We start from the raw sequence: 26,770 nt of genomic DNA on the forward strand, positions 1-26,770 counted from the left end.
TGGCTAATGAGTTAGGCACTCTGGTGTCACAATTTCAAAATGTTAAAGCTACTCATGCTGATTATCAGCTGGCTTTTGTCCGGAGGCAAGTTAATAGGGTTGCTCATAGCTTGCTCAAGAATCCAATATTAGAGTCTATCCTTGTACTTACGATTTGGTCTTTATGTATCACTCCTTCGATTATTGAAGAAATGATATAATCCTACTTTGCTTACAAAAATTATAACGTAATTTAAATTAAAATCTTCTTTCCTTGCTTCAAACTTCCACATCATCCATTGTAGCGGTAAAATATTGCTGCCTTAATTAAATCAATTCCTCTCGTTTTTTCCAAGTAGGGCACTAGATACTGATTATCATGTGAGTTCAATAGTAAAGAATACTACTAGAGTAGTAAGGAGGATGAAGATTTAATCCCTTTCTATTAAAAAAAAAAAAGATTTAACCCTTACCCCCTATAAAGTACAAATTTATTAACGATCATTCAAAAAATATTAACATTATCATTGCTACATACATCAGATAATCTCAGACCAAAATCACTTCAAAGAATGTCAGATGTAGATGTGCTAAGGTTGAAACGTTAACTATTTTGCATTTGTTTTTGTTACCTGCTAATGGGAAGTAACCACACTTCTCTTCAGATTGGGTGGAAAACTCCAAGCGGGACATGGGTTCAAATGTAACATAGAAGGGACTTTAAATACCTTAGATCGTCACTGTGTGTGGAGGTGTGTTCCGGGATAGCACTGGAGCTTGGCTTGGAGGTTTTGTTCTGTGTTTGGGATCTTGGTGGAACTTTGAGCTATTCTCTTGGCGTTCCACAAGGCGTGGGTAATGGTTATGCTTTGTCTTTTTAGAATCAGATTTGGCAGTGGTAATCGACAAGTAACCGTAACCAGTCTATCTATAGAAGAGAGTGGTAAGCTACTTTTACTCATATATAGGCAAACAAACAAGATAGATGACTGGCTTGCAAATTACGCTCTCTCTATCTGCAGGTATTAGCTCCTTAATCCACCCTCCGTCAAGTTGTGTCAACCTGTTATGGCAGGATGTTGCCGGAGTTTATTTTAATTGTCGTATTCGCGTGTTGTTTGGGGGATGGGAAGTGAAGTGATTAGAAAAGAGAGGATTCAATTCCTACCCCTACAAAATATTAACTATACTAATATTTGTCATAGAAGAAAACAGTATAGTGATGATTATTGATATTTTTCATCAGATAATCTCAAACCAAAAATCAATGCTGCATCAGATAAATTCACACATCAATAGTGGTGACAATCAAAACAAATTCACTCAAAAGAATATGTGAATTGTATCTTCAATCAACAATCAGTCTACAAAAATTCGAAGTGTCGGGCTAGTTTAATTGTGGTAATATGGAAGTTCAGAAGATAAAATGAGGAACCCTTTTATTCGATTCCAACTAGAAGGGAAACATCATATGGAGATAATCTCAGTCCAATCACTATCAATGCTCATCTTATTACAATGTATATATTTTGGCAGTCTATTACCTCTCCCAAGCTTTGTAAAAATCAAAAGGGATTTGCTTAGCATTCCCAACTAATTGATCTATACATAAAAATTTCTCTCCCTAACTACTAATTCTTGGAAAAGGATTATTGAGTTTTCATTTTTCAGTAGCAATTTTCTTTTATTGTTTTGATCATTGATTGAATAGCATATTTCCGAATTGTTGATGAGAAATGAACCAAGCGAGTGAGTGAGATGAGTGAGACTGAAGAAGTTTGGCTCATCTGAAAACCAAATGGTGGCATGTGCTATCACAAGGGTAAGGACAATCAATGTCCTTAACAGCGGCTCGGTCAAAATACCAGTCTCCAACAGCCAGAGCAATTGCCTACATATTGTCAATGCATAAGGGTTAGATATGACATAAAAACAATAAGATCTTAAATCTTAAAAAGAGCAGTATGAGTAAATCTCAAAGACTAACGATAGAAACTAAAGAGCGACAGAAATAGCAGTGTCATGAAAAATAATGGAATCGTCACTGCGGCATAACACTGTTATATTATGTCTAATAAACAAAGAAAACAAACAATTTCCTATAATTTTTCTCCATGTGAATAGTTTATAGCAAAAACAGGTAATTATTTAGTAGTAATTATCAGCATTATTATTATTTATTTATTCAGGACTTTATATAATATAACCGCATACCAGCACGGAAACCTATAATATTTTAACTAAACCTGCATAGGGATATGTGAAACTCACCTTGTTTCCTATGACAGGAGAGTTGTCAGCAAACCATGTGTCTTGCCTCTCAGATTGGCAGTGAGCAAAGCATGAATTTATGAACAATCCATTTTGACCTGATCTTGAGAAGCCTCTCACAAGATTCACCATGTGATTCCTGAATCCTGTATCAGATTTTAGTTAAATGACTTTATTCACTGACTAAATTGTTGAGAGTTTTGTGTACTTCTAAATTAATGACAGCAATTTCTAATGCATCAACCCACCTTGCAGAAATTGGATTTGTGAACCAGAACATTTATTATGGTTTAATCTGCAATCACGCCAATTGCCGTGGGGATCGGCCGATGAAGGAGCTAAGCTTGACTGGATCTATTGACAAAAAGAAAATATATTTGTTAAAAATATGTCAAGCAATGCATCACAACAACCACAGATCATAAAATATGATTTATTCGGAGTTTGGACAACCGAGTTAGAAATAAGATGTTTACCTGCCACGAGTCATAGGCAGTATTAAGAATGAATAGCGGGGTTCTGATACTAGCAATCAAGTTCTCCGGAAAGAAGCACTGAAACAAAGGAAAAAGATATTACTAAAAGGTCAACTCTGAACAATAATTAACGACGGAGCACTTGGTTTTCCTCAAATTCACTCAAATGAAACTATAATTTCTAAATATTTAAAACAAGAGATATCAATTATTACCGAAGTGGGATCAAGATGATTAGTACAAACGCGTGGAAGATTCTTCTGTGCTCCCTGCAATGAGTGCAAAAATATATTTATCATCAATCATCATGCTTTATATAAGGTTATATAACCATGCAAAATGACCAAGTTTTAAGCCATATAAACTATTTAGCATGTGATAGATGCTCTATTCTTATTAAACAAAATGTTTCAAATTCAAGTGAAAGAAAGATCCATGGCCAAAACAGAATGATCTCAAGAAAAAAAAGTGCAGTACCTGTAGGGTGACAACACCGTTGAAAAAATTCCTGAGGGTATGCCCACCAGCTACATCAACACTGTATTCAGGGGGAAAACAATTAGGAATTAATTTTAGGACAAAAAATCATGTGATAATAATGATGGACATGGCATTTGTAGAATGAAATACTGAAGTTAGGAACTCACGCATTAAGAAATAACCCAGCATCACTAAGGCACTTCACTTTGGTAGTCCTTGGGAAATGACCTCGAAATTCATCGCAGTGTAAAATAGTAGCAAGACCACCAGCTGAGCATCCAGAAAGAAGAGCCTGAAGGAAACAAAGTTGTAAATAACACAAGAAGAAAGATTACTTAAACAGCAATGAGCACGCAATTATGTATGTGTACAACCTGCTTGGCAAAACGCATTCCTTTTGACATCAAATCCTCCACTGCAGCCAACCAAATGCGTTGTCCTCTGAATTGCAACTGCGCAGCCTATGTCAACAGATAATATTCAGAAATCAGGACTTTGAAATAACCCTACATTAAATAGATCGACTAAAGTCATGTGTGTGCATTAAGTGTCACTAGTGTTATTTTCTCTTCCTTATGCATCATTCATACAGTTTTTCACACTGAAATTGTGAGCATATGTGCCTAACTTTCAATCAAACAAACATAATGTATGATGTATCTACTAACTACATCTAACACTAGCAGAGGTGTAACCTATGAAAACCTTAATGAATAAAGTTGGCTATCATTTCAGTTTTGAAGATTTACCTTATCTTCACTATCCCCTGTAAAAGAGGCACCATCACAGTAACGAATTTTCACTCTGTTCCAGTTAAAAAAATCTGCAATCATACGGAGCAAAATGAGCCAAACAGTTAAGCAAATCCTTTTTCAGCATAATTTGAGTAGCACAAAATCTCTAAATACTAATAGTTTCAGTTGAATGAAAACCTGGATTCTCTTGAGCATTATTGCTTAATATTCCAGTAAAAGGTATCGCTTTTTCCATGAACTTTGATGATCCACGTCGTGTTGTCTTGCGATAGACGCAAGTTCTACGGTTATTACACCAACCACCTCCCTGCCACAGTATTTCACTTAAATATCTACATATGTTTGTATAGCACCGCCGAGGAAGTAGCGTTGGGAATAAACAATACTTCAAAACAGCAATACATGACATGTTTTTGGATATTTTTCCTTCACAAAAAAGTGTGTCCCCAACAACACTTTAAACTAAGAAATACTTCTGATTTACCAATAGAAAGACTTGTCAACCTTTACGATATGAACATATTGAGGAAAAATAAAAGAACCATATATTAATTAATTATTATAGAACAATGTAAAAGATCATGTGATACCTCTAAATTAACAAGCCAGCTGTTTGCACCGGATCCGTATCCGCGATCAAAATGATAAGCAGGCAATGTTCCATCCAAACAGACTGCCAAAAACAAATTAATTAAGTATATTCATTTTCAACCAAATCAAAAGCTACAGATTTAAGACATTGAGTTAAAGATTTCTTTTTTGGCATAAACAGCCAAACAAAGCTGAGTTGGTCAAATGCATTTCTTTTATCACATTCTCATACATAACATGGCAAATTGGGGGTAAATTTTGTAAATGCATGATAATTTTCAGCAACAAAACTTCAAAGGAATTAAAAATATATAAAAAAATACCATTTTTAATTGATAATTAATTACATACATTCTAAATAACAAATTAACAATAGATCTTATTAAAACATAAAATGAATGTTACATGAAAAACAACAACTAATCATATGAACTAATAATCAAATAAAAAAAACATTTTTTATAACAAAGAAGGTTAGAAATGGATTATACCAGCTCCTTTAGCAGCAGCAGATTGAATCAGGGTGATTCCAACCATGTGAGGCTGAGCCACAAGTGAAGAAAAAGAAGAAGCTTCATGAGCTTCTAAGGTAGAGAGTTCAGTTTCATTGATGTGATAATATGCATTTGCATCAACCCAGTTGGTGAAAACAAGTGCTATTACAATGCAAACCCAGAAAAGGTTCACCATGGTTATTGTTTCTTTCTAAAGCTTTGTGTTTTGTTTTGTGAAAGAAACAAAACACAAAGGTGCAAAATTTTTGGTTTATAGTAGGAAAGAAGGGTTATTTATTCTCCTCACTAAATACTAATTAAGGAGTAATTAATTAATAAATTAATATTAATAAAGAATGAAGGGTAAGAAGAAGAAGGAAGAGAAGAAGAGGGAGATTTAGAAAGGAACAGGACAATGTATGTGTTTGCCGGGCTTTTTAAGGTTTTTGTCTTTATTCTTACAGCTAGATTAAGGTTTAACTTGCATATGTACACTGGCCCCACTGCACACTTGCACTAAATAAATTATAAAAGTAAGATTGTACCAAAAAAAATTATAAAAGTAAGATAAATTTTTTCACCTTTTTTTTTAAGGGATAAATTTTTTACTAAAGTTATACTAAATGGGTAAGTTATTTTATAATCGTTTTCGAGTAGATTTGATCATGTCTCTTGAAATGTATAAAATTAAGTTTTGGAAAATATCAACGAATGTCGTCAGAATATTTTTAAAGGAATTTAAATAGTTTGAATAAAAATTGTTTCATCTAAAGAACTATTCGTTCTTTCGTGTAGTTGTCAATTACTTGTCTAAAATAATACTTACAAAATAATTTATTTTATTTTATTTTAGTAGAGTTTTTACGAAATATTGTTTATGCAAAATATTAAAATGTAAATAAATTCACTTTAAGACTACATTCAATGCATATAATGACTATATTTTAATGTCTAATATTTATCGTATTAAATATTTACTTAGTTTTCGTCAAAAATAACGTTTTGTTCATTAAAAATTATTTTAATCTTATACTAATGTTGAGGTGCAGTTTAAGATTTATATTAAATAGATGTTTTTTTAAAGGGATATTAAATAGATGTTTGAATGCTTTTTTTTTTTTTGGGATAACATGTTTGAATGCTTTAATATACTATATAAAAAAGAAGGCTGTATTTGCAATTTTTCCTTTATTATATTTTATTGTGTCAAATAACATATTTTAATACTAGGATTTGTCTATGTTAATTAACTTTTAAAAAAAAATATAGTCTTTAATTTGAATATCAAATTCAAAAGAAACCATAAAGTTATTTTTTTTTTTAGTTTATTTCCTTCAATGGATCATGAAAATATTATTTTATATATTAAAATTATGATCATACTTTTAATTATTAATTTACACATCCATCATCTTTTAAACTACCTCTACATAAATCATCTTATTAACTAACAAAACTACAAGCAGTCTCATGAGCTTAACTTGGTTTATAAGGATATTAAATAATATATGCAGGGATCGGATCGACCCTAAACACCCTACTTCTCCATATTGTCACCGGATCACTTGAATTTTTTTTACTCACAAACAAGTAATTAACACAAATTAGCTGCGAAACAGATAAATTTTCTATCCAATTTATAATATAACTGCCGACAATATCAAGAAAGAAAACTCAACTCAAATTCAACTTATGCGTCAGCTTATGTTAATTAATTTATTTTCTTTAAATTGATGATGACCAAGATTGGAATCATGAAACTTTTCCTTCTTAGCTATACGTTATACTTATTATGAAGCTTGTTGTTATCAATGACCACACAAGATAGGAATATAAGTGATTACAGATCACAAATACCACTGACTAACTAAGTGACACAAACATTTGGTGCAACGTCAAACCCAATAGACTATAGTGACCACTTCTCACCTCAAATCCACCCACAACTCATCACTTGCTTAATTAACCTGGGGTCTACGTTCCGTTCACGCAACATCTCTGTTTCCATTCCAGTATTTGTGCCTCTAATTTATTTATAGATTTTATATATTTCAATGAATACCCTTATATATATAACATACATTCACACAAGTTTGCACATTTCTCACGCAACACATTCGTTAACCAAGTTTTGTGCACATTTATGGGTGCTTGACTTGTGTTGATCAATATTGGACTTGTCTGTCTTCGTCTTTGTCTTGATTATATTTTACGTTAAGTTTATTTTTGTTATTTGCTCACGTCAATTTGGTTTGGAGCATATAATATATTTAGAGTAAATTACACTCCCCTCCCCTATGAGATGCTTGAATTACACTCCCCTCCCCTCTTATGTTAAAATATACACTTCCCTCCCTTGAAAAGTAAAATTTATACTCCCATCCCCTTTGAGATGCTTGAATTGCAACCTTCTCCCTTAATAATTAAATATGACCTACACTTTAATCTATTTTAACAAAAATAAATACTTTTAAGATATATACTAATTTTGAACTATCATTTAAGAAAAATAAATTCATTTCTTTATAATTTAAATGTGAATGACAATTAAATTTAAATATTTTTTTATTATTTATAATTTAGAGTATAAAATCCACTTTTAAATAACCATACTTTATCGACTTTCATATTTTTTCCAATATTTTAATTTTATTTTGGGTTTTTTTTTCATATTTTATAATAGGGCTTAAAAACATACGTTAACGAAATTGTGAATAAAAAATAGCGAAAAATATATATTCAAAATTTGATTATATTAAAATGGATCCACAATACCATTTGTCTTCAAAGTGTGTTAGATTATTATTTTTTTTTCTAGATTATTAAAAATAAAAAAAAATATTGAGGGAGTAAAGCGTAGATTTTAACATAAGAGAGGAGGGGAATGTAATTCAAGCTTCTCTCAAGGGAGGGGATTGAAATATTTTCTAATATGTTTTGAAAAAGAGGGGAGGGAAGTGTATATTTTAACATAAAAGGGGATGGGAGTGTAATTCAAGCATCTTTGGGGGGAGGGGAGTGTAATTTACTCATATATTTATATAATGTTTAAAGATTTGAGAATAATATTTTTCTAGGGGAAAATAATATCTTTAAATGTTTATTTTTGCTTAAATAACTATCAATTAGTTTGAAAGCAAAAAATACAACTCTTTCAAAAAAAAATTGCAGATGCATCACATTTGTAAAATTATAATTACTTTTATTTAAAAAAGTTAAGAAAAGGATCATTTCCGCAAATCAATATATTGATTTTAAGAAATGATCAAGGTGAATAAGATCTAATAATGGAAGGAGGAAATGCTCGCAACATAGCTAACTAAACAATACATAATTTAATGAGAAATGCTTACAAGTCCTAAGAATATTTGTTAAGAAGTTTAAAGTAAAAATTTATTTTAAAAATTGTGTATTCCTCAAATTGAATAGCATTGTAAATTAATTTTTTTCTCTATAAATTTATCAATTGTTTTCTTTTTAAAATTTATTAATAAATGTCCTAAAGTATATGTAAGCATGACCCTGAATCGGAAGGGATTCGTCACTTTAGTCCCTGAATGCAGATAAATTGCAAAATAGTCCCTGAATGTATACTTTGTTAGTCAATCTAGTCCCTGAATGCAAACTTCGTTAGTCAATTTAGTCCCTGAATGTAGACTCCGTTAGTCACTTTAGTCCCTGAAATTGACCATGCAGGGACTGTTTTGCAATTTCTCTTCATTCAGGGACTAAAGTGACGAATCCTCTCTCATTCAAGGACTAAAATGACTAATTTCCCGACCCTAATTCAATTACTCATGAGATGGGTACCATATTTTAATACGACCTGATTGACTTTGCCAGAAAAAGGAAAGAAAAATAGAGTTTAAGAATCAAAACACTTGTACATTTCAGTGCAACCCCATATGAAGCAATTAACATGCAACAACAGTGATTTGCGAGATCTAGTATTAAAGCCAAACGTGGGTGTGTTAACTTAATTACTCTCTCGTTCTTTGTCGGTTTTTTTAATTTCTTTTACATTTTCAATTGTCGTTTTTAAAGCAATAAAAAAATTAATTTTGTCAAAATTATTCATACATAAATAGAGAGAAAAATGTAAAATAAGACAATAATAGTTAAGTGTATTATAGTAAAATGTAAAATATTTTTTGAAAAGTAACAAAAATTACTAGCTTATATATGTGTAAACAATCTTAAAATGACAACTAAAACGGAACGGAAGTAGTAATCCTCATATACTCAAGTTAAGTTGGTCATGTTTTTCTACGTCTTTTGTTAAAAAAATAAAAATATGTTCCCATTTTTCCTCATCTGATCCAATTGAGATGATCAAATTTGTAAAAATAAAAATAAAAATGTAACTCTAATAAATACTATTTGTTTCACTTTTAAGTCAACATATTCCTTTGCGATTTCCTTTCAAAAAATATTCCTTTAGGATTTATTTTTTTGACAAATCCTTTAGGATTTATGATAATTGTGAATATGTCAATAGTTAATAAGAGTTATTTTTACAAAAATATTATTATCTTTTTATTTTCGTTTATATATTTCTTTTATTTGGGTGGTGAAGCTGTCAAAAAGATCAATTATTGTGATCTTCAAACAAAGGTTTTTATTATTTTGCAAAAGACACACAAAGGTGGGAGATCTAAAGTATTTCTCAAGCACATGTGCAAGGGTGCAACTGCGTACACACCTAACTAGCCCTCATGATTTGATTGCCAGTTGCCACTTTAACTTGTTGAACAACTGAGATCTTCTCGTACTAGCGGCGCCGTCTACGGTGGGAGACCTTGATAGGTCTCCTACCGGTGAGAGACCTCATTTTTTTTGTTTTTTTTTTTGCAAAATGAATGGAGCCATTGGATTAAATCCAATGGTTGAGTAAAAAAGGACAAAAATGATGCTTTTGTTATTTCATTCTTAAATTAGGGGTATTTTGGTAAAAGCGATAATAAATTTAAAATATTAAAATAATTTACCGAAATTTTTCGAAAAAAATGAAATAATTTTTTAAAATTGAAATTTTCGTAAAAAAATGAAATAATATATCCAGATTTTTCGAAAAAAAATGAAATAATTTTTTAAAATTGAAATTTTCGTAAAAAAATGAAATAATATATCCAGATTTTTCGAAAAAAAATGAAATAATTTTTTAAAATTGAAATTTTCGTAAAAAAATGAAATAATATATCCAGATTTTTCGAAAAAAATGAAATAATTTTTTAAAATTTAAATTTTCGTTAAAAAATGAAATAATATATCCAGATTTTTCGAAAAAAATGAAATAATATATTTTCAAAAAAAATCAGATTTTTTATTGATTTTCAAAATTATATATTCCATTTTTTTTCATTTTTCAAAAAATTATATAATTTTCCATTTTTTTCATTTTTTGCAAGGAAAAAAAAAAGGAGGTCTCTCACCGATAGGAGACCTATCAAGGTCTCCCACCGTAGCCTTTGCCAGTACTAGCAGCATATGTGAGTTAATATTCTTATTATTTATGGGTCATACTAACTTGTCCTTTGTAGGCATAAGTTAAAAACCTAAAAAGGGATTTAAAAAACAATTTTTGTATTGAAAAGATAAAATTTTAAACTTCCAATAAATTGAATACACAATTTTCAAGAAAATGTTTACTCCCTCCGTTTCAAAATGAGTGTCGTTTTAGCCAATTGCACATAGATTAAGGAATGAAATAAAGTAGTCAAATGTCATATCAATTTTACCAAATTTTCCTAATCAACAATTGGTTTGTTTTTCATTAAAGAAAAGATAATACTTTGGAAATAGTGTAACATATTATTAATTGAAGGGTGTAATTGAAAAGAAAAAGTTATTATTGCATTGAAAACCGAAAGTGACATTCATTTTGAAACAACTTTTTTTGACTAAAGCGACACTCATTTTGAAACGGAGGGAGTAGCTTTTTAACTTGTGCCCTTGGGGTACAAGTTAGCATTTTTCCATTATTATTTATTTATTACTCCTTGTGTTTCAAAATGAGTGTCGCTTTAGCCAATTGCACACAGATTAAGGAATGAAATAAATTAGTCAAATGTCATAGCAATTTTACCAAATTATCCTAATCAATTATTGGTTTGTTTTTTATTAAAGAAAGAATAATACTTTTGAAGTAGTGTAACATAATATTAATTGAAGGGTACAATTGAAAAGAAAAAGTTATTATTGCATTGGAAACTAAAAGTGACATTCATTTTGAAACAAATTTTTTTGGCTAAAGCGACACTCATTTTGAAATGGATGGAGTAATATATAATTAAGGCCTTTTAAAAAATTAAAACATCATTATGATATAAACTTACATGTTTTTTATTTTATTATTATGTCTATCACAAATCACAATGTCCATCTTTTGTTGTCTCACTCCTGAGTTTTTTTTTTCTTTTTTATATCTCTAACTTGTAAAAAACATAAATTGACTTTGTATTAATTAAATTTGGTGTCAGTGTGTGCATATGTGCAAATATACTTTAATTGTGAAACAGCAACTTAATTAAAGGAAGAGGCAGAAGCAAATAGAAGGGACAACTTTAGGTCTGGCCTGCATTGAGCAAGATATCATCATACACCAAAACCCTACCATGTTATATATCACGATCCACAATATTATTCATTCCCAAAAGATTGAAGCCTAGATTAAATTAAATTAATTAAATGATATATTAAGAGGGGTTTGTTCATTTTGATTGTTTGCCAAATGGCAAGTGTTTGTGTACGTATCCACTCTTTAATATTTGAGCATATAGTGTACTTCATATACTATAGTAATTAAATTTCAACTATGCCTAGATGTAGACACGACTTTTTTACTTATAATATGAAAGTTCATGTAATTTTATAGTGATTTAAAGGAAGTCAAGAAAATTAAAAAAAATGTGATAAATCTGAATCCATATACTATTAGGTTGAATGATATATAATTGATAAGTAGCTAGAAGCGATGGGAATAACCATTCAGATCTTGAAATCTAAATCATACATAGTATTTTATTCGATTCATCTGTTTTTCTTCTTAGTTTTCTTGTATCTTTTTATTTATCTAAGAAGCTTGCATGTTTCTACACATGGCATGTCTCTACACTGACTAATAAACTGTTTTTTTTTTTTTTTTCTCCATTCCCCTTAATTCGTATTGTATAAGGGAAAAAGGATTGGTATATTTATGCAGCCATGCAGGTAAGATGCCTTTCCTTTTTTAGTATCATAGAGGGAGTCCAATAAACACTCGGCATTTAATTGGAAGATTCGGAAATATTTAATTAGAACTTTAGAAGGAATTAGCCTCACCAATTAACATGGAAATGGCATGGTACCATTTGTATTAAAAAAAAATAGCATGGTATAACTTTTTTGATGATAATAGAAATAGATTGTTTTGATCCTCGTGAGTTTAGCTCAGTTGATAAAGATATTGCATACTATATGCATGTGTCGGAGTTCGAACCCCAAACACCTCATTTTTCCACTTAAAATGTGTGAGTTCGGCCACTAGACTATTTAACAAAAAAATAATATATTGTTTTGAGGAGGCTATTCAATTGCATTCAGATATTTGACTATATTTTATGGGTTTTAGGTACTTGACCATAAATTAAGTGTGACCATCTGAATCGTGCACACATCTCTTTCTTTTTCGTGTAGTTTCGCGAGAAAAATTTGGCACAAAGTTTATGAGGGGATGCTCAATCAGTTAATCTAATGTTGAAGGGGTGCGAAAAGTGTTGTTGATGAGCTTCTTGGCTGAAATGTATTTAGTAGTTATATGGGCTCTTTCCTTAGCTCTTGGCTGAGTTTGGCCCATTCTTTTAATGACATTTCTATAAATAAAAAAATACACATACCCTTTTTTTATTCGCCTACGCGACTACGCCTACAAAGTACAAACCATTAGGAATGCTAATTTTACTCGTTTTGAAATCACCACCAATTCAACCTATAGTAATTTTCCGGTACATAAAATATTTGGACTCATCAAGTAAGTGGCCATAAAAAAAAATCGGTAGGAAGAGGATAACCCATTCTAATGTGCTTTACTAAATGACGGTGAAAACTTCGTAACAATAAATGGTAACCAAAAATAATATACGTGAAAAGATTTTTCTTAATTAGTGTTAGTGCATATAGAGGTTGCTGAAAACATGGACAAATTGTATTAAAATGTTGAAAGAATTTTTTGAAGAGTTGAATTGTTGCAAAATACTTCAACTTAACCACACCGTGCTACACTTCTTTTACTACTCAACAACACACTTTTTACCCCCAAGTACATCTTCACCACTCACCATTCTTAACAATCATGAGAAGTGCAACTAAAACAAACTTTGTTAAAGAATGTGCAACAATGTCATCAGCTTTTCTTACACGAGAAACTAAAAACGAAGAAAACAAACCACTAAAACTCTTCCAATCATTAATCATCAAGTCAAAGTAAGAATTATTATCGATAAAAGACTTCAAAGCATTAACCATATTAAGAGAATCAACCTTCAATTCAATGTTTTAAAAACTCATATCATAAGCAAATTGAAGTGTTAATCAAAATTGAAAAGCTTCAACAATACTAACATCATGAACACAGGAAGCGCCTTGAAGTTCCATGTAGCCGCTACTAAAACAAAACCTTATGTTTGGATCGAGGAAACTTCTTGTATTGTTTCTAATGTCATAACCGATGGATTCGCGTTTTGATAAAATCCTTTTTGACAACAACAAAAAATCATGAGAAGTGCAACATTTAAAATAAAAATTCAAAAAACAATAATAATTTTGAGAATGTTTATCCAAGCTATAATTATCCAAAATATGATATTAAAAATAGAAAAAGGAAGCATAAGAATGGAATGGGTTCTTTCCTTCCCTGTTTTCAGCTTGTTTCTCTCTATTTTTCCAATGGTACTTCACTTTTCACCAGTTGTGCAAATAAGCAACAAAGTTCAACTACTCTTTGAATTTATTATTATCTCTGCACATCACTACCTAATGTTACTTGAGTGATCGGCAAGTAATCACCAGAAATAGAAGTGAAGAAATAACCTTTTTACTTAGTGTGCCCCCTTTCTCTTTTCAGTATCTATACTTTCACCAAATTTGCAAACTATCAAAAATCAAATATTTTTCTTTCCTTTTCCATACCTGCTCTCTCCACGTTCTCTACAGAAAAACGAGAGAGAGAGAGAGAGAGAGCATAATAGAATTTAATGTTATGGTCAAAGTGATGCATCAACAAAGAAGTTGGAGGTTATAAATTGCGAAAGAGAAGAGTGAAAAACCTGAGAAAGAAAATGTAGAGAGAACATTGTCTTCCAAAATAACAATAGAATGCTATTTTTCATCCAAACCATCTTCATTAAGCCTTCAACCACCCAGAACCAAAACAAAAGCAATAATAAAAGAAGCAGAAGACAATGGTAGAGTAACAAAACACCAACGGTTTTTCTTGCCCTCATTTTCACTTTTTTTCTTCTTCTCAATTCCCTTTTTGCTAGAATTAATATAAGCAACGCCTCTCGCGATTTTAGTTGCAGCAATTGAAGACCTACCCTCTTCCTCTAATTTTGTGATGTTTTAATTATTATTATAGAGGAAATTTTAATTACTATTTGTGTTGTTTTATTTTGCTATTATTTATTCATCTTTTTTTGTTCCATACTATACTACTTATTTATTTATCGCTTAGCTGATAGGGGAGGATTAGCTCCAACATTCGCTTTGCGTGCGAAGCCTGTGTCGGGTTATCCTGTCAAGTCTAAGCTTACCAACATCGTCAACCATATCTACACAACAACCAATGAAAAATATCAATTAAACATTCTTTGAAGCATTTCATCAAACGCATAGAGCACAAAAACATTCACCGTAAAAGCAACATTCAAGTTGATCAACAACTACTCAAACAACCATCTATTTCACAATAAAAAACCCTAACATATAACAAGCAATTGAAAATCCCTAACATATAAAAATCACAATTTTATTTTATGAGATTTTGAACACTTGTTGTTTGAGTGATTAATTGCTTGGCTTTGGAGAATTTTGATGGGCTTTGATTTGTTTAAGTAGGGATGGAGTAAGGTTTTTGTTTGAATGTGTTATTGTTTTCGTACTTGCTCACAATAGAATAGCTCGTGGCTACCGTTCAACAACAAACGATAGTCAATTCCTTGTGAAAATGTTTTTCAAAATTCAAGGTGCTTATGAGCTTGCTAGTGCCTTAAAAGCAATTTTCTATCTCTTTTCTTTTTTTTTTTTTTGGTACAAAAGAGGGCCAAAGGCCCAAAAGAAAGAAACAAAAAACTAAGGAGCTAATCGCATATTTCTAGGCATGCACGCTCCAGAAATATCATCAAACATGAGGTTTTGAAGCTCATTAGGAGGAGACTCCAAAGCTACCAGATTCCAAGAATTCAAAGATAAGCTAAAATTGGCTAGCTAATCAGCACATCTGTTGCCTTCACGCCAAGTGTGAATAACTTGAGTATGCCATTCTCTCCGAAGGATCTCTTGAATACGCTGAACCAAAGAAGGAATGGTTCCATTGATCTTACAATTGTTAGTAACCATATCAATAAGCACCTTTGAGTCACTCTCAACAATCAAGTGAGATATACCCTCTCTCCAAGCCATATCCAGCCCTAGATAAAGACCCCACATCTCAGCATGCAAAGCATCACAAGCTCCAATTTTGCGGCTAAAACCCTTGATCCACGTGCCATCAGATTGTCGGAGGAGCCCGCCACAACCTGCAAGCTCACCATTACCTTTGCATGCTCCATCACAATTAAGTTTCACCCAACCATCCAATGGTCTTTTCCAGCCAATATACACAATTTCCTTATGATGAGGATTTTTCTGCACACGATCTTGAGCAACTTCTTCAATGGCCTTAATGAAATTTTGGATGACATAAGTTGGGTTATCTGGTCTTTGAAACCCTTCTTCAAAAATAGTTTTGTTTCTCCAAGTCCACAGATGCCAGCATGTAGTCATGAAAGTTGTCTGCCACCTAAACTCAGAAACTCCAATCGATCTTTTGCTAAGGTTTTTGAAAACCCAATCCCTGCAATCATCAAAGGAAAAGAAATTAGTTATCCAATCAGAAGGCACAAGTCTAATCCATACCTGATACGCCGGCCTGCAATCACGAAGCACATGAAGAACAGTTTCGTCAGCATTTCCACAACATGGACATGTAGCCGAAACACCCGTACCCCACCTACTACGACGGTAGTTTGTAAGAATACGACCATGAGCAACTAACCACATGAAAGTTTGAATACGATGCGGTCCCCTCCATCCCCAAAGCATTTTCCAATCACCATCAACAGTAGATTGGTCCTGAACAAGCAAATTGTAAGCACTCTTAACTGTGAATTGATGCGTATTAGTTCCTCTCCACCCAATGGTGTCAGGACCATCAGCCTCAATAGGCGCGGGTAGCGCAATCACTTTAGTCGCAATGTTTTCAGGAAGATTTTGAAACAAGAACTCGTTATCCCAATTTCCAGATTCATTAGTCACATCCTTAACATTAAGAGTGGTATCAATATAAGATTGAGTTGCTACTGTGATGAGAGAAATGTTGTTGGATCCCCATTTATCCAGCCAGAAATTGGTATGAAGACCATTCCCAATTTTCCACACTATATTTCTTTGAAACTCCCCCCAAGTGCCAGCAAGAGCTTTCCATAAAGGAGAGTCATAAGGTTGGGATTTAATGGACGAACTTAAATCATTATTCCTGCCATACTTACTAAGGAGCACTTTGCACCATAGATCATCAGGCTTTGTATTGAGATTCCAAAGCATCTTCATTAAAAAGGCTTCATTCATAAGGTGGGGACGTTTGAGGCCTAGCCCTCCATTCATTTTAGACAAACAAATAACATCCCATCCAACTAAATGAGGTTTACGACCCTGCTCAGTGTCTCCCCAAATAAAACCCCGTTGAATTTTTTCCATCTCCACACAAAGGGTTTTAGGAAGCTTGGCGTATTGCATATGATAGTAAGGTATGGAACTAAGGACAGAGTTACTGAGGGTAATTCTACCAGCTAAGCTTAAACAATGTTGTTTCCAACCACTAAGTTTATTTTGGATCTTGTTGACAATATGACTAAAGTGTTCTCTTGAAGTGCGTCCTGGAGCTATGTTAGCTCCAAGATACCTGCCTAGATTGTTAACTTGAGAAAACCCTGTATGATGTAAGATATCCTCTCTAAGCTGATTGTCAACATTTTTTGAAAAAAACACTTGAGTCTTCTGATTATTTATCCGTTGTCCTGATGCTTGGCAAAACATATCCAAACAATGCAAAACACAATGAGCTTGCTCAACAGAAGCCTCTGCAAAAAGAAGAAGATCATCAGCAAAAAGAAGATGAGATATTTGAGGACCATACCTGCCTGCTCTCATAGGTTTCCAATATTTTGCATCCACCTGATCTGCAATGATATGAGAAAGGAAATGTTTTCTAATTGCTTATGAAATAGACATTCTATTTCAAGCCTTCTTTTGATATAGACTGGCAATGAGTGCATGCATTAAGCGATTTTGAAAAAGGAAATGTTTTTCCCTTTGAATTCTGGTAATCAAAAGACATACTATTGTCATATTTGATTTTTACATCATATCAAACCATTTTTAAGGTACTGGTATCAAAATGTTGGAGATTTTTCAAGGCGCAAATTTATGCAAGAGATATTGTCAATTTAACCATTTGGATGAGATTGCTTACAACTTAGGCAAAATAACATATATGCAGTTTTTTAAGTTAGATGTTTATACAAGTTAGTCTTCAATTATAAGTTTTGATTAAGGTGACAACTATATTATCCATTAATAAAAGATTGTTAACTTTACCCGTAATGTTTTGGCATCAATGAAAACGATTCATATTTGTCTTTCGCTATAAATAATAAAAGATAAATAAATGGTTTTGATTTGTGTCAATTCAATATGAATAGAGTTATCCACTCTTTATTGATGTGGAAATAAGAATTCACATTTGATTTTTTTTGTGGTGGCCGAGGTTTGAACCCCGGACCTTGCATATATTATGCATTGTCCTTACCAACTGAGTTAAGTTCACGAAGACAAAATTCTCATTTGATTAATATTACCCTTAAATTATCCTCCGTATCATTTTAAATAGCAACTCATAAAAAATAAATTGAGTACCAATATATTTTTTAGCTCAGCCTGTTTTCAATATTTTTAAATACTACCTCCGTACCTACTTATAAGACTATTTTGACGAAAAAAATTTCCCTTTTTATAAGACCCTTTTGGTATTTGCAAATGCATTGTCCTCGTGAACTTAGCTCAGATGGTTGGGACAATGCATAAAATATGCAAGGTCCGGGGTTCAAACCCCGGCCACTACAAAAAAAATGCATTTCTTTACCAATATACCCTTATTTATTTTGCATCTTTTTCTTCAATCAACAATAAATATTAGGCAAATTCTATGGTACACCCAAAAATTTGAGTGTACCGATACACCAAATCGTTAAATTAATAATTAAATGAGTTATTCTTTTAAAAAAATGAATTATTTTTTATCATTGACAATTATAATAATTAAATCTTATTTACCAAAAGTGTCGACGAAATAAAATTTAATTTTATTGAATTTTTACTGCTCATAACAAAGAATATTGATTTTTTTTTTTTATGAGAAAATGTTAAAAATTTAATATGATTCTTTTTTTTTTGACAACAATTTTAATATGATTCTTATAAACAATGAAATGATGTTTTTTTTATGAAATTATTTTTCCTAAAATATAAAAAGATTGACAAATAGCTCTTTATTTCGTAAAAATGATCTTAAGAATAAAATTGTAAAAACAATAGTAATTATATGCAAATTTAATACTACTACAAACTTTTTAATTCTCGTAATTTTGGCAAAAAGCTCATATATTTAGGAACAGTTGTAGTAACCTTATTAATTTTTATTTATTACTCAAGGCCCTTAGCACAGTCCTCAAAATTAAGGGGTCCTAACCAAATCCAAGTCATGCTTGTTGCTTTGTGTTATACAGAGGTGGGAACGGCCGCTACCCAAGCCAACAACTCTTCCTTTACCTTCGATGATTCACCATCTATGTCTCCAATACAAAATCAACCCTCCACCAAAGTCAAAATGACTAGCCAAAGTGGTATTGACATTTTGGAAATGGTCTTGTTAACCGATGTCTCTCGGACATTGGTTAATGAATTTAAAATAGCTCCATCCGTTTTAAAATGAGTGTCACTTTAGCCAAAAAAAATTGTTTCAAAATGAATGTCACTTTACATTTCCAATACAACTTTAATTTTTTTTCTTCCAACTTTACCCTCAATAAGTACTCCAACTTTTCTCTCACACAATTTTCAATGCAACTTTAAGTTTGTCTTTTTCTTATAAAGTAAAGGTAGTTTAGTAAAAATGTTATGTCTAATGATTATTTCTATTCATTCCTTAATCCGTGTGCAATTGGCTAAAACGACACTCATTTTGAAAGCGGATGGAGTAGAATTTTTGCCTTGAAAATATAAGTCGTTACTTTTAATTAAGTGATAATTACAAGTTTTTTAATAAAAACAACTTTTTGGTTGTTTAACCAATGTCCATGGACATTGTTTAACATTCTCCTTTTAGAAAAACAGATTGTGTACGGAAGGAGATCCTACGGTGTTTTTTTTCTCAAGTGAAATCATAGCCACGCAAAACACACGACGGTGGACTGATATAACAATATTATCCAAGACTATTTTAACTAATATGGTACACAATCCGACATTGTTTTAGAATTTCGATATACTGATTATTATTACTATTTATTATACATTTAGGTGAAAATGACTATTTACCCTTTTAATTACTATCGTATGATTGACATATTAGTAATTCATGATATATTATTGTATTTAACTTTTTTTGGCGAATTAATGTAGATAACTTATAACCTATGTTATAAATTTGCAAAACAAGAAGAATGTTGCTAAGGTGATTTTTCTTTTTTGAAAATAAGTGTTGCTCGGTGATTATGAATATGTAATCTTGTGGTCCAAAATAACTCTGTAAATATTACCGTACACTTGTCTTGTGAGGAAAACAATGGTACAATTTTGAAATTGGATGCTCCTGAAAAGTGAAGAGATTCACACTCAAAATCCAAATTCAAAACCCCACTACCTAATTCCAACTTCGACTGTGTAATAAAGCAAGCGCAAGGTTAGTAATGACTTTTTTTTTGTTGACTTTAAGTAGTATGTAGTGTTGCAAATCTGGGAAGAAAATAGAGGCACAACGAGTCCCATTTTCACTACGATCGGGTTTACTCTAAACATTTCGGTTTAAGACTTTTTGTTGACTTCTCTTATTGGGTGAAAATAAAAAGAAGTCTGACAATTGCAAGATAATGTTTTTTTTTTTTTTACAAAAAAAATGCTTTGGCAGAATTCAAACCGAAGACACCCAAAGTCTTTTCTGAAATCTTTACCAATTCATCAGAGTTGCAGATGTTTCTGCCATTAATGATGTTTAAAATCATAATTAGTTTTTTTTTAGGCAAAATAGAAAATATATAATATAAAAGGAAAGAGTTACAAAGACTGGGGGACATTTGACCTGACCCAGAAATAACCCAACTGGGAATACATCATGAGAGAACAGTCCAAAATGGATCGACTTTGATCTATTCTAACAAAAAAAACACTAATCACAAACGCAATCCAACGAACCTACGTACGGGCGCGAAACCAGGTTACAAAAAGAGCATAAAAAGTGACAATAACTACTAGAGTCTAAGAATGGCGAATGGATTGACCGCCAACATGGTAACAAACCCAAGTGCCGCCAGCTCCCTGATCAACAGCAAGCATAAAGTGCCCTTTCGAGCAAAGCAACGCATAAAGTGCCCTGATCGTGGGATGAGTCGAATACGTTAGTAACTAGACCCTTTCGGGTTAAACGAACCAGAACCTTTCGGGTTTATGAATCACAACAGACCCTTTCAGGTTTACGAACCATCCACTGCAAAAAGGTCAAGCCGAACCCTCCCAATCTAGGAACAACAAACACAACACCAACAACAAATACAAACACAGTACAAAATCAAAATACAACGAACAAAATAAGTCACCAAGAGCACCAACGCGGTGGAAGCGAAACACCAACCAAAGAATATGCAGATCTCAACAGATCTGATGAAAGGAACCAACAATCAGAGGTCGTGCAAGGTGTGTATGAGAGAAGCCAAAACAGAAGCCTGTAATCAGCGACGTCCAACCACCAAGAAATCTGCGAACCACCATCAGGAGCCAGCTTGATACGGCGGCAGCGCTGTCAACCACCTAACCCATCCACAACACACGCACAAACACAAAGCCGGAAGAGGAACCTGTCAACACCAACCCAACCGGAGACCGAGACCGAGCCCGAATCAAGCAACCACAAGACCGTGAACGACGGATGGCGGAGGAGATCCGAAAGAAATCGGCCACCAGCGGAGGAGAGGAAAGAGAGACCCCAAACGGCGAAAGGGACGACAATCCCCTAGTGGTGCAGCCCTAGAGACGGCGAGCTCACCACTGACCTTCAAGATCTACATCTTGAAAGGGTCGATTTGGATTTTGAAAGGAAAAAGGACGGTGGAGTTTGTTGTTGTTTAGGTAGAAAGAAGCGAGAGCGTTTAAGTAGAGAGAGAGAGAGGAGTCGATGGTCCCTCAAAATCATAATTACTTATATTTATACTCCATTCGTTTTAAAATGAGTGTCGTTTTAGGTTGTTACACACGTATTAAGAAATGCAATAATGTTGTCTATAGACATGAAATTTTTACTAAAATGGCCTTGTTAACCATTGGTGCATTTCCCGTCATTATGAATTAAAGTAAAATGTGGTACTTTGGAAGTAGTGTGCATAGTAATAATTAAGGGGTACTATTGAGAAAAAGTAATTAATACTCCCTCCGGTCCTAAATATAAGCAAATTTACTTTTTAGATTCATTCAATTAATGATGTATGTGGTCCACATACATCATTAATTGAATGAATCTAAAAAGTTAAATTTGCTTATATTTAGGACCGGAGGGAGTAGTGCATTGAAAACTGAAAGTGACATTCATTTTGAAACAAATTTTTTTGGCTAAAACAACACTCATTTTGAAACGGATGAAGTAGATGATTTATAAAGTTACTTTTTGTTATATGAAGAATGTTAACTAGTGATTTATACCGTAAATATCTTAGAATTTGTATAGTCAAAGTCTTAAAAGTGTAACAAATGATGTCTTCAATGTAAACGTTTTTTTATGTAAATGTTTTTTTTTGTTTCATTGAATAGTGTCTCGAGACACTAGTTAACATGACCCTTATTATATTTATGGAGTAACTTATTTGTCCAAGTTGAACCATCTTAGTTATACCCATTAGGTTTTAAAAACAAAATAAAAAATTTGTGAGACGCAAACATCTCATTTTATAATTTAGGGACTAAAATCAAAATGTGATTTATTTATAGGGACGGAACACTTATTTAACCCTTGAATATATGGCAAATACTTCCATATAAATGTGATTTTGTTATTTATATGTTTGCATAAATATATTAAGAGGAAATAATATCCGTACACATTTCTTTTAGGGGATATCTAAATTGTTAACATGGTTTTTTGGTGGTGTGAGGTTTCAAACCGAATTTTTCAAAGGTGATGAGAGATACTTTCAACCAAATGATCTCTTGGAGAGAGACATTAACATGGTCTAATATACAAAGTCTGAGTAGGTCAACTTTTTTTTAATAACACATGTGGACGTGATAAAAAATAAAAATAAAAAAATGGTGTAAACTTATCTCATTAACTTATACTATCATGTTTTGTCACAAAAAAATAAAACTTATAATACATTATGATAAAAGTTAAAATAAGAAAATGAAAGAAGAGAAAACCTTTGACTCTGCACACACAGAGACATAGAGACCGTGCCAGAACCAACAATAGTACCAATCAATTATACAAGCACGCATGTAGCATAAAATAGAAATATCAACCACTTCCTATTTGCACATCCAATGTTTACCATACACAACCTACTACTATGTTTTCCTTAACATCAAATCAATGTCTTCTTCAACATCATCTATGTCTTTCTTTCTCTTTGCCATCATCTGTTTCATCAGAAGAAGAGGGTCCCTCAGTATTGGCTTCACTAGTTTGGCTACTTTCTTTTGCCTTAGCTTTATCATCATGTTTTCTTCCACCAACCATTAAGAGAGGTGTTTCACCTAATTCCTTTGTATTCTCCATCATTGAATTGTTACTATCTTCTGTTTTGTACTTGTACCAAGAGGCCCAATAGAGGAAGTTAAAGAAATTAAGACAGCTTAAGATAGCTAAGAACCAATAAAACAAGTTCAAATTGTTTTGATTTAAATCAAAACCTTGTAACCAACCTTGTTTACTTGGTGTGATCCTTTTAGTAACAGTATTAATAACATTAACAAAAACAGTACTCAAGAAGTAACCAAGTGACATGGACAAAAACGTGAATGAAGTAGAAAGTGATTTCATGGTTGAAGGTGCTTCTCTGTAGAAGAATTCTAATAGTCCAACAAGAGTGAACATGTCTGCAATACCAAATATAGCATATTGAAAAGATAACCAAAATAAGCTTATTGGTTTTGAAGGGTCTTTTCTTCCTTGGTCTCTTCTTTTAACTTCTATAAAACCAGCTATTGTCATTGAAATGGCTGAGAGTACTAGTCCAACACCAACTCTTTGAAGCTGTGTAACACCTGAAGGGTGGTGAGTGATTTTTCTAATAAATGGTACAAAGAAAAGTTCATAAATTGGAATCAATGTGCATAAGAAAATTAGTGGGATAACAGGAATGGATGATGCAGGTACTGTGAAAGAACCAAGTTTAAGGTTCATTGCATTCCCTTGTTGTACTGAGAATGTTTGAAGTTGTGCTAAACATGTGTTCATTACAATTGTACTTGCCAATATAGGTAACATTCTTGTTAGGATTTTTACTTCTTCAACTTGTGTCACTGTGCAAACCTTCCATGGTTGTTGAGGTTCAGAATTTTCTTGAAGAATTGCTGCTTTATCTAGAAACCTGATTCAATCCAACAAACCATAACATTTGAGTATAAATGCATGCATTTATTTGTGTAAAGGGAAATAAATGGGAATAAATGTTTTCAGTTTTCACAACCACAAACAATATCTTTGTCATCAATTATTGTGCATGTGAAGTTTGTCCTTCAATTTCACCTTAGCAATTCCACCTCCCCTACCCTCTCAAAATAAATAAATAACCCTTAGCGTGTGTTTTGAATCACAACGAGTTTGACAAAATCGTAGCAGCACCCTGATTTCGTTGTGAAATCAGGGTGGCTCACCGCGATTAGGTCATACTTTCTATGGTTCCAAAATAAATAATTGGTACTTGATTTTCACTTTCTATGTTATCTACAAAGTAAAGGTGTACTAAGCCAAATACCACAAAGAAAAAGAGGGAAAAAAGTGTGAAAAACTTTTTCAGTGAGTTTGTGTCAGGAAATTTATTATTATCACTTTTTCTTATGTTTTGGTGTTAACTAAAAAGCAAAGAGAGGACATATTTTCCATGATCATTCTCTGTAAGTCTGCTACCCCGAACGTGTAGAAGTGAGTGATAGTAGGCCCAAATTCTTGGCATTACTTAATTAGTCGTACTTGAAGAAAAAGAATCTTAACAATGTGCTGGACACAATGTAATTCATAATTGTCATCATGCATATCAACATTATTAGCCTAAGTTAGTCCAACACATTATCACAAAATGTTAATTAAGGCATGATGAATATGTAGAAGAAGAATAACCTCATTTGGTTAGTGTGTGCAATCTTCTCTAGAGTAGCATCTTTATACACTTCATAAAGTTGTTCATTAGATTCTGGCAGTGGTAGCTTTCTATTCTTAAAAGCCACAACAATAACCTGCATAAAACAATAATGGTTAATAAACTCATGAATGAATCAATGAACTAGTTAAAATGATTAGAGAATAATTAATTACAGACCTGAATAATCCTCAAAATAGGACTTTCACCAGGAGTTTTGATACGGTAAAAAGGTTTACCAATAGCAAGTGTTACAAAACCAATTGAAGAAGCTACTGTTATGATGAAAAATCCCCAATGCCAAGCTTTTTGTGTACTAACCCAAACAATACCAGTAACACCAATAACTGATCCCAAAGTTGAACTAAGTAAAAGCCAATTGAAAAAAGTTGCAAGTGCTTTTGCTTCATTTGGATCCTTTTCATCAAATTGGTTAGCACCAAATGCTGTTAATGAACCTCTTACTCCACCCATTCCCAAAGCATACAAACACAATGATGAGTAAAACATCACTGCTATACCTCCTTCCACACAACTTGATTTACCACATGCTTTAGGATGTAAATTATCCAATGCAGCTTGAACTGTGATCATTACCAAAGCCTACACAATACATACAAGTATTAAAATTAAAATTAAAATCATAAACAAAAATAGTACATGTTTTGACGAAATGACAAAATCACAGTGTCACCGTAATTTTGTACCAGACAAAAGTGATTCACCGTGATTCTGTCAAACTCATAAGCGAGTTTAACCTCTCTAAACCAAATGTTTTTTTTTCTTTCTTTATTTTATGTAATTGGAACATGGCATTGGGATTTGGAATTTGGAGTGTTTGAAATATAATAATGATTAGTAAGTAAATACTTACAATAACTTCGAGTGATCCAAAAACCAGACATGTGGTGAATCTGTTGAGGTAAGTATCTGAGATGAAGGCACCAACAAGGGAGAGCAAGAAAGTTGAGCCCATGAAATTTGTCAAAGTGTTGGCAGAGCTTGAAAGATCAAAGTGCATCACTCCAATAAAGTATAGTACTAAGCTCACCATGTTTGTCACAAAACCCATGTTATCCAATGCTGACAAAACTGCATCAACAATGAACAAAATGTTACCAAATCAATATGTTTTGTTACATAAGCTCATAAAAACAAAGAGTGTTAATTTGGTGAAAAACTTGTACTTACCAAAGATGAACATGGAAGCTCTAAATCCACCCTTTTGTTTCTTCCATTGAATTATGGGTTTGAGTTCTTCTTTTACTTCTTTGTCTCCCTATAGTAACATATTTCAAACTGTTACAAAAGAGAAGGGAAAAAAAATTGTGAATAATGCATTGAATTGTTTAGCTAGCTTACCATTTTGGAGAGAGTATGGAAAGTTTCAATTTCTCAAACAAGAATGATGTGTTGAGATTGAAATGAGAAGAAGGTGAACATATAAACCCAAAATAGAAACTTTTGAAAGAAGCTTTCACTTGAGAGCAAAATGACTTAGAATTTTGATCATAAAAATCCACAAGAGGTTCTTATTTTTAATGTCTTACACTGTTGGTTCTGTTCTTTGGTATTTGTCTTCCATTCTAGTATTCTAGTATTTATGATGTTTTTTTTCTCACTCTTTCTACCTTTTTTTCCCTTGGTTTCTGTGCTCACCGTCTTAACATGCTTTACTAGTACTAAATCTAGTTGTGTTTGTGTTGTATTATTGAATTATTGATTGATAATGACATTAGAAATTGTAATACTTACGATATGTTTAAGGTTTGTTAATAATTAATGATGATTCATGGATGCTAATTCCATCA

At 32.4% G+C, this 26,770-nt stretch overlaps 2 protein-coding genes across 2 annotated transcripts; both read right to left on the reverse strand.

The window, feature by feature from the left end:
• Positions 1-1,401: 1,401 nt before the first annotated feature.
• Positions 1,402-5,467, reverse strand: LOC146957401 (pectin acetylesterase 12-like). Its single transcript, XM_085736386.1, has 12 exons — positions 5,044-5,467; positions 4,552-4,634; positions 4,139-4,268; positions 3,956-4,029; positions 3,581-3,667; positions 3,374-3,498; positions 3,204-3,264; positions 2,942-2,995; positions 2,727-2,804; positions 2,499-2,604; positions 2,251-2,396; positions 1,402-1,870 (listed from the first exon to the last, which is right to left on the reverse strand). Exons 1-12 carry the CDS (start codon positions 5,240-5,242, stop codon positions 1,763-1,765), a joined length of 1,251 nt encoding a protein of 416 aa, XP_085592512.1. The 5' UTR covers positions 5,243-5,467; the 3' UTR covers positions 1,402-1,762.
• A 17,478-nt stretch (positions 5,468-22,945) lies between these two features.
• LOC146957402 (protein NRT1/ PTR FAMILY 4.6-like) lies at positions 22,946-26,531 on the reverse strand. Its single transcript, XM_085736407.1, has 6 exons — positions 26,322-26,531; positions 26,151-26,238; positions 25,834-26,051; positions 25,140-25,562; positions 24,941-25,056; positions 22,946-24,191 (listed from the first exon to the last, which is right to left on the reverse strand). The coding sequence occupies exons 1-6, from the start codon at positions 26,322-26,324 to the stop codon at positions 23,207-23,209; spliced, it is 1,833 nt and encodes a 610-aa protein (XP_085592533.1). The 5' UTR covers positions 26,325-26,531; the 3' UTR covers positions 22,946-23,206.
• Between the last annotated feature and the right edge of the window lie 239 nt (positions 26,532-26,770).

Source organism: Medicago sativa, chromosome 1, assembly GCF_051527215.1.
Source record: "Medicago sativa cultivar Bolivia chromosome 1, Bolivia_mono, whole genome shotgun sequence".
NCBI classification, from domain to species: Eukaryota; Viridiplantae; Streptophyta; class Magnoliopsida; order Fabales; family Fabaceae; genus Medicago; species Medicago sativa.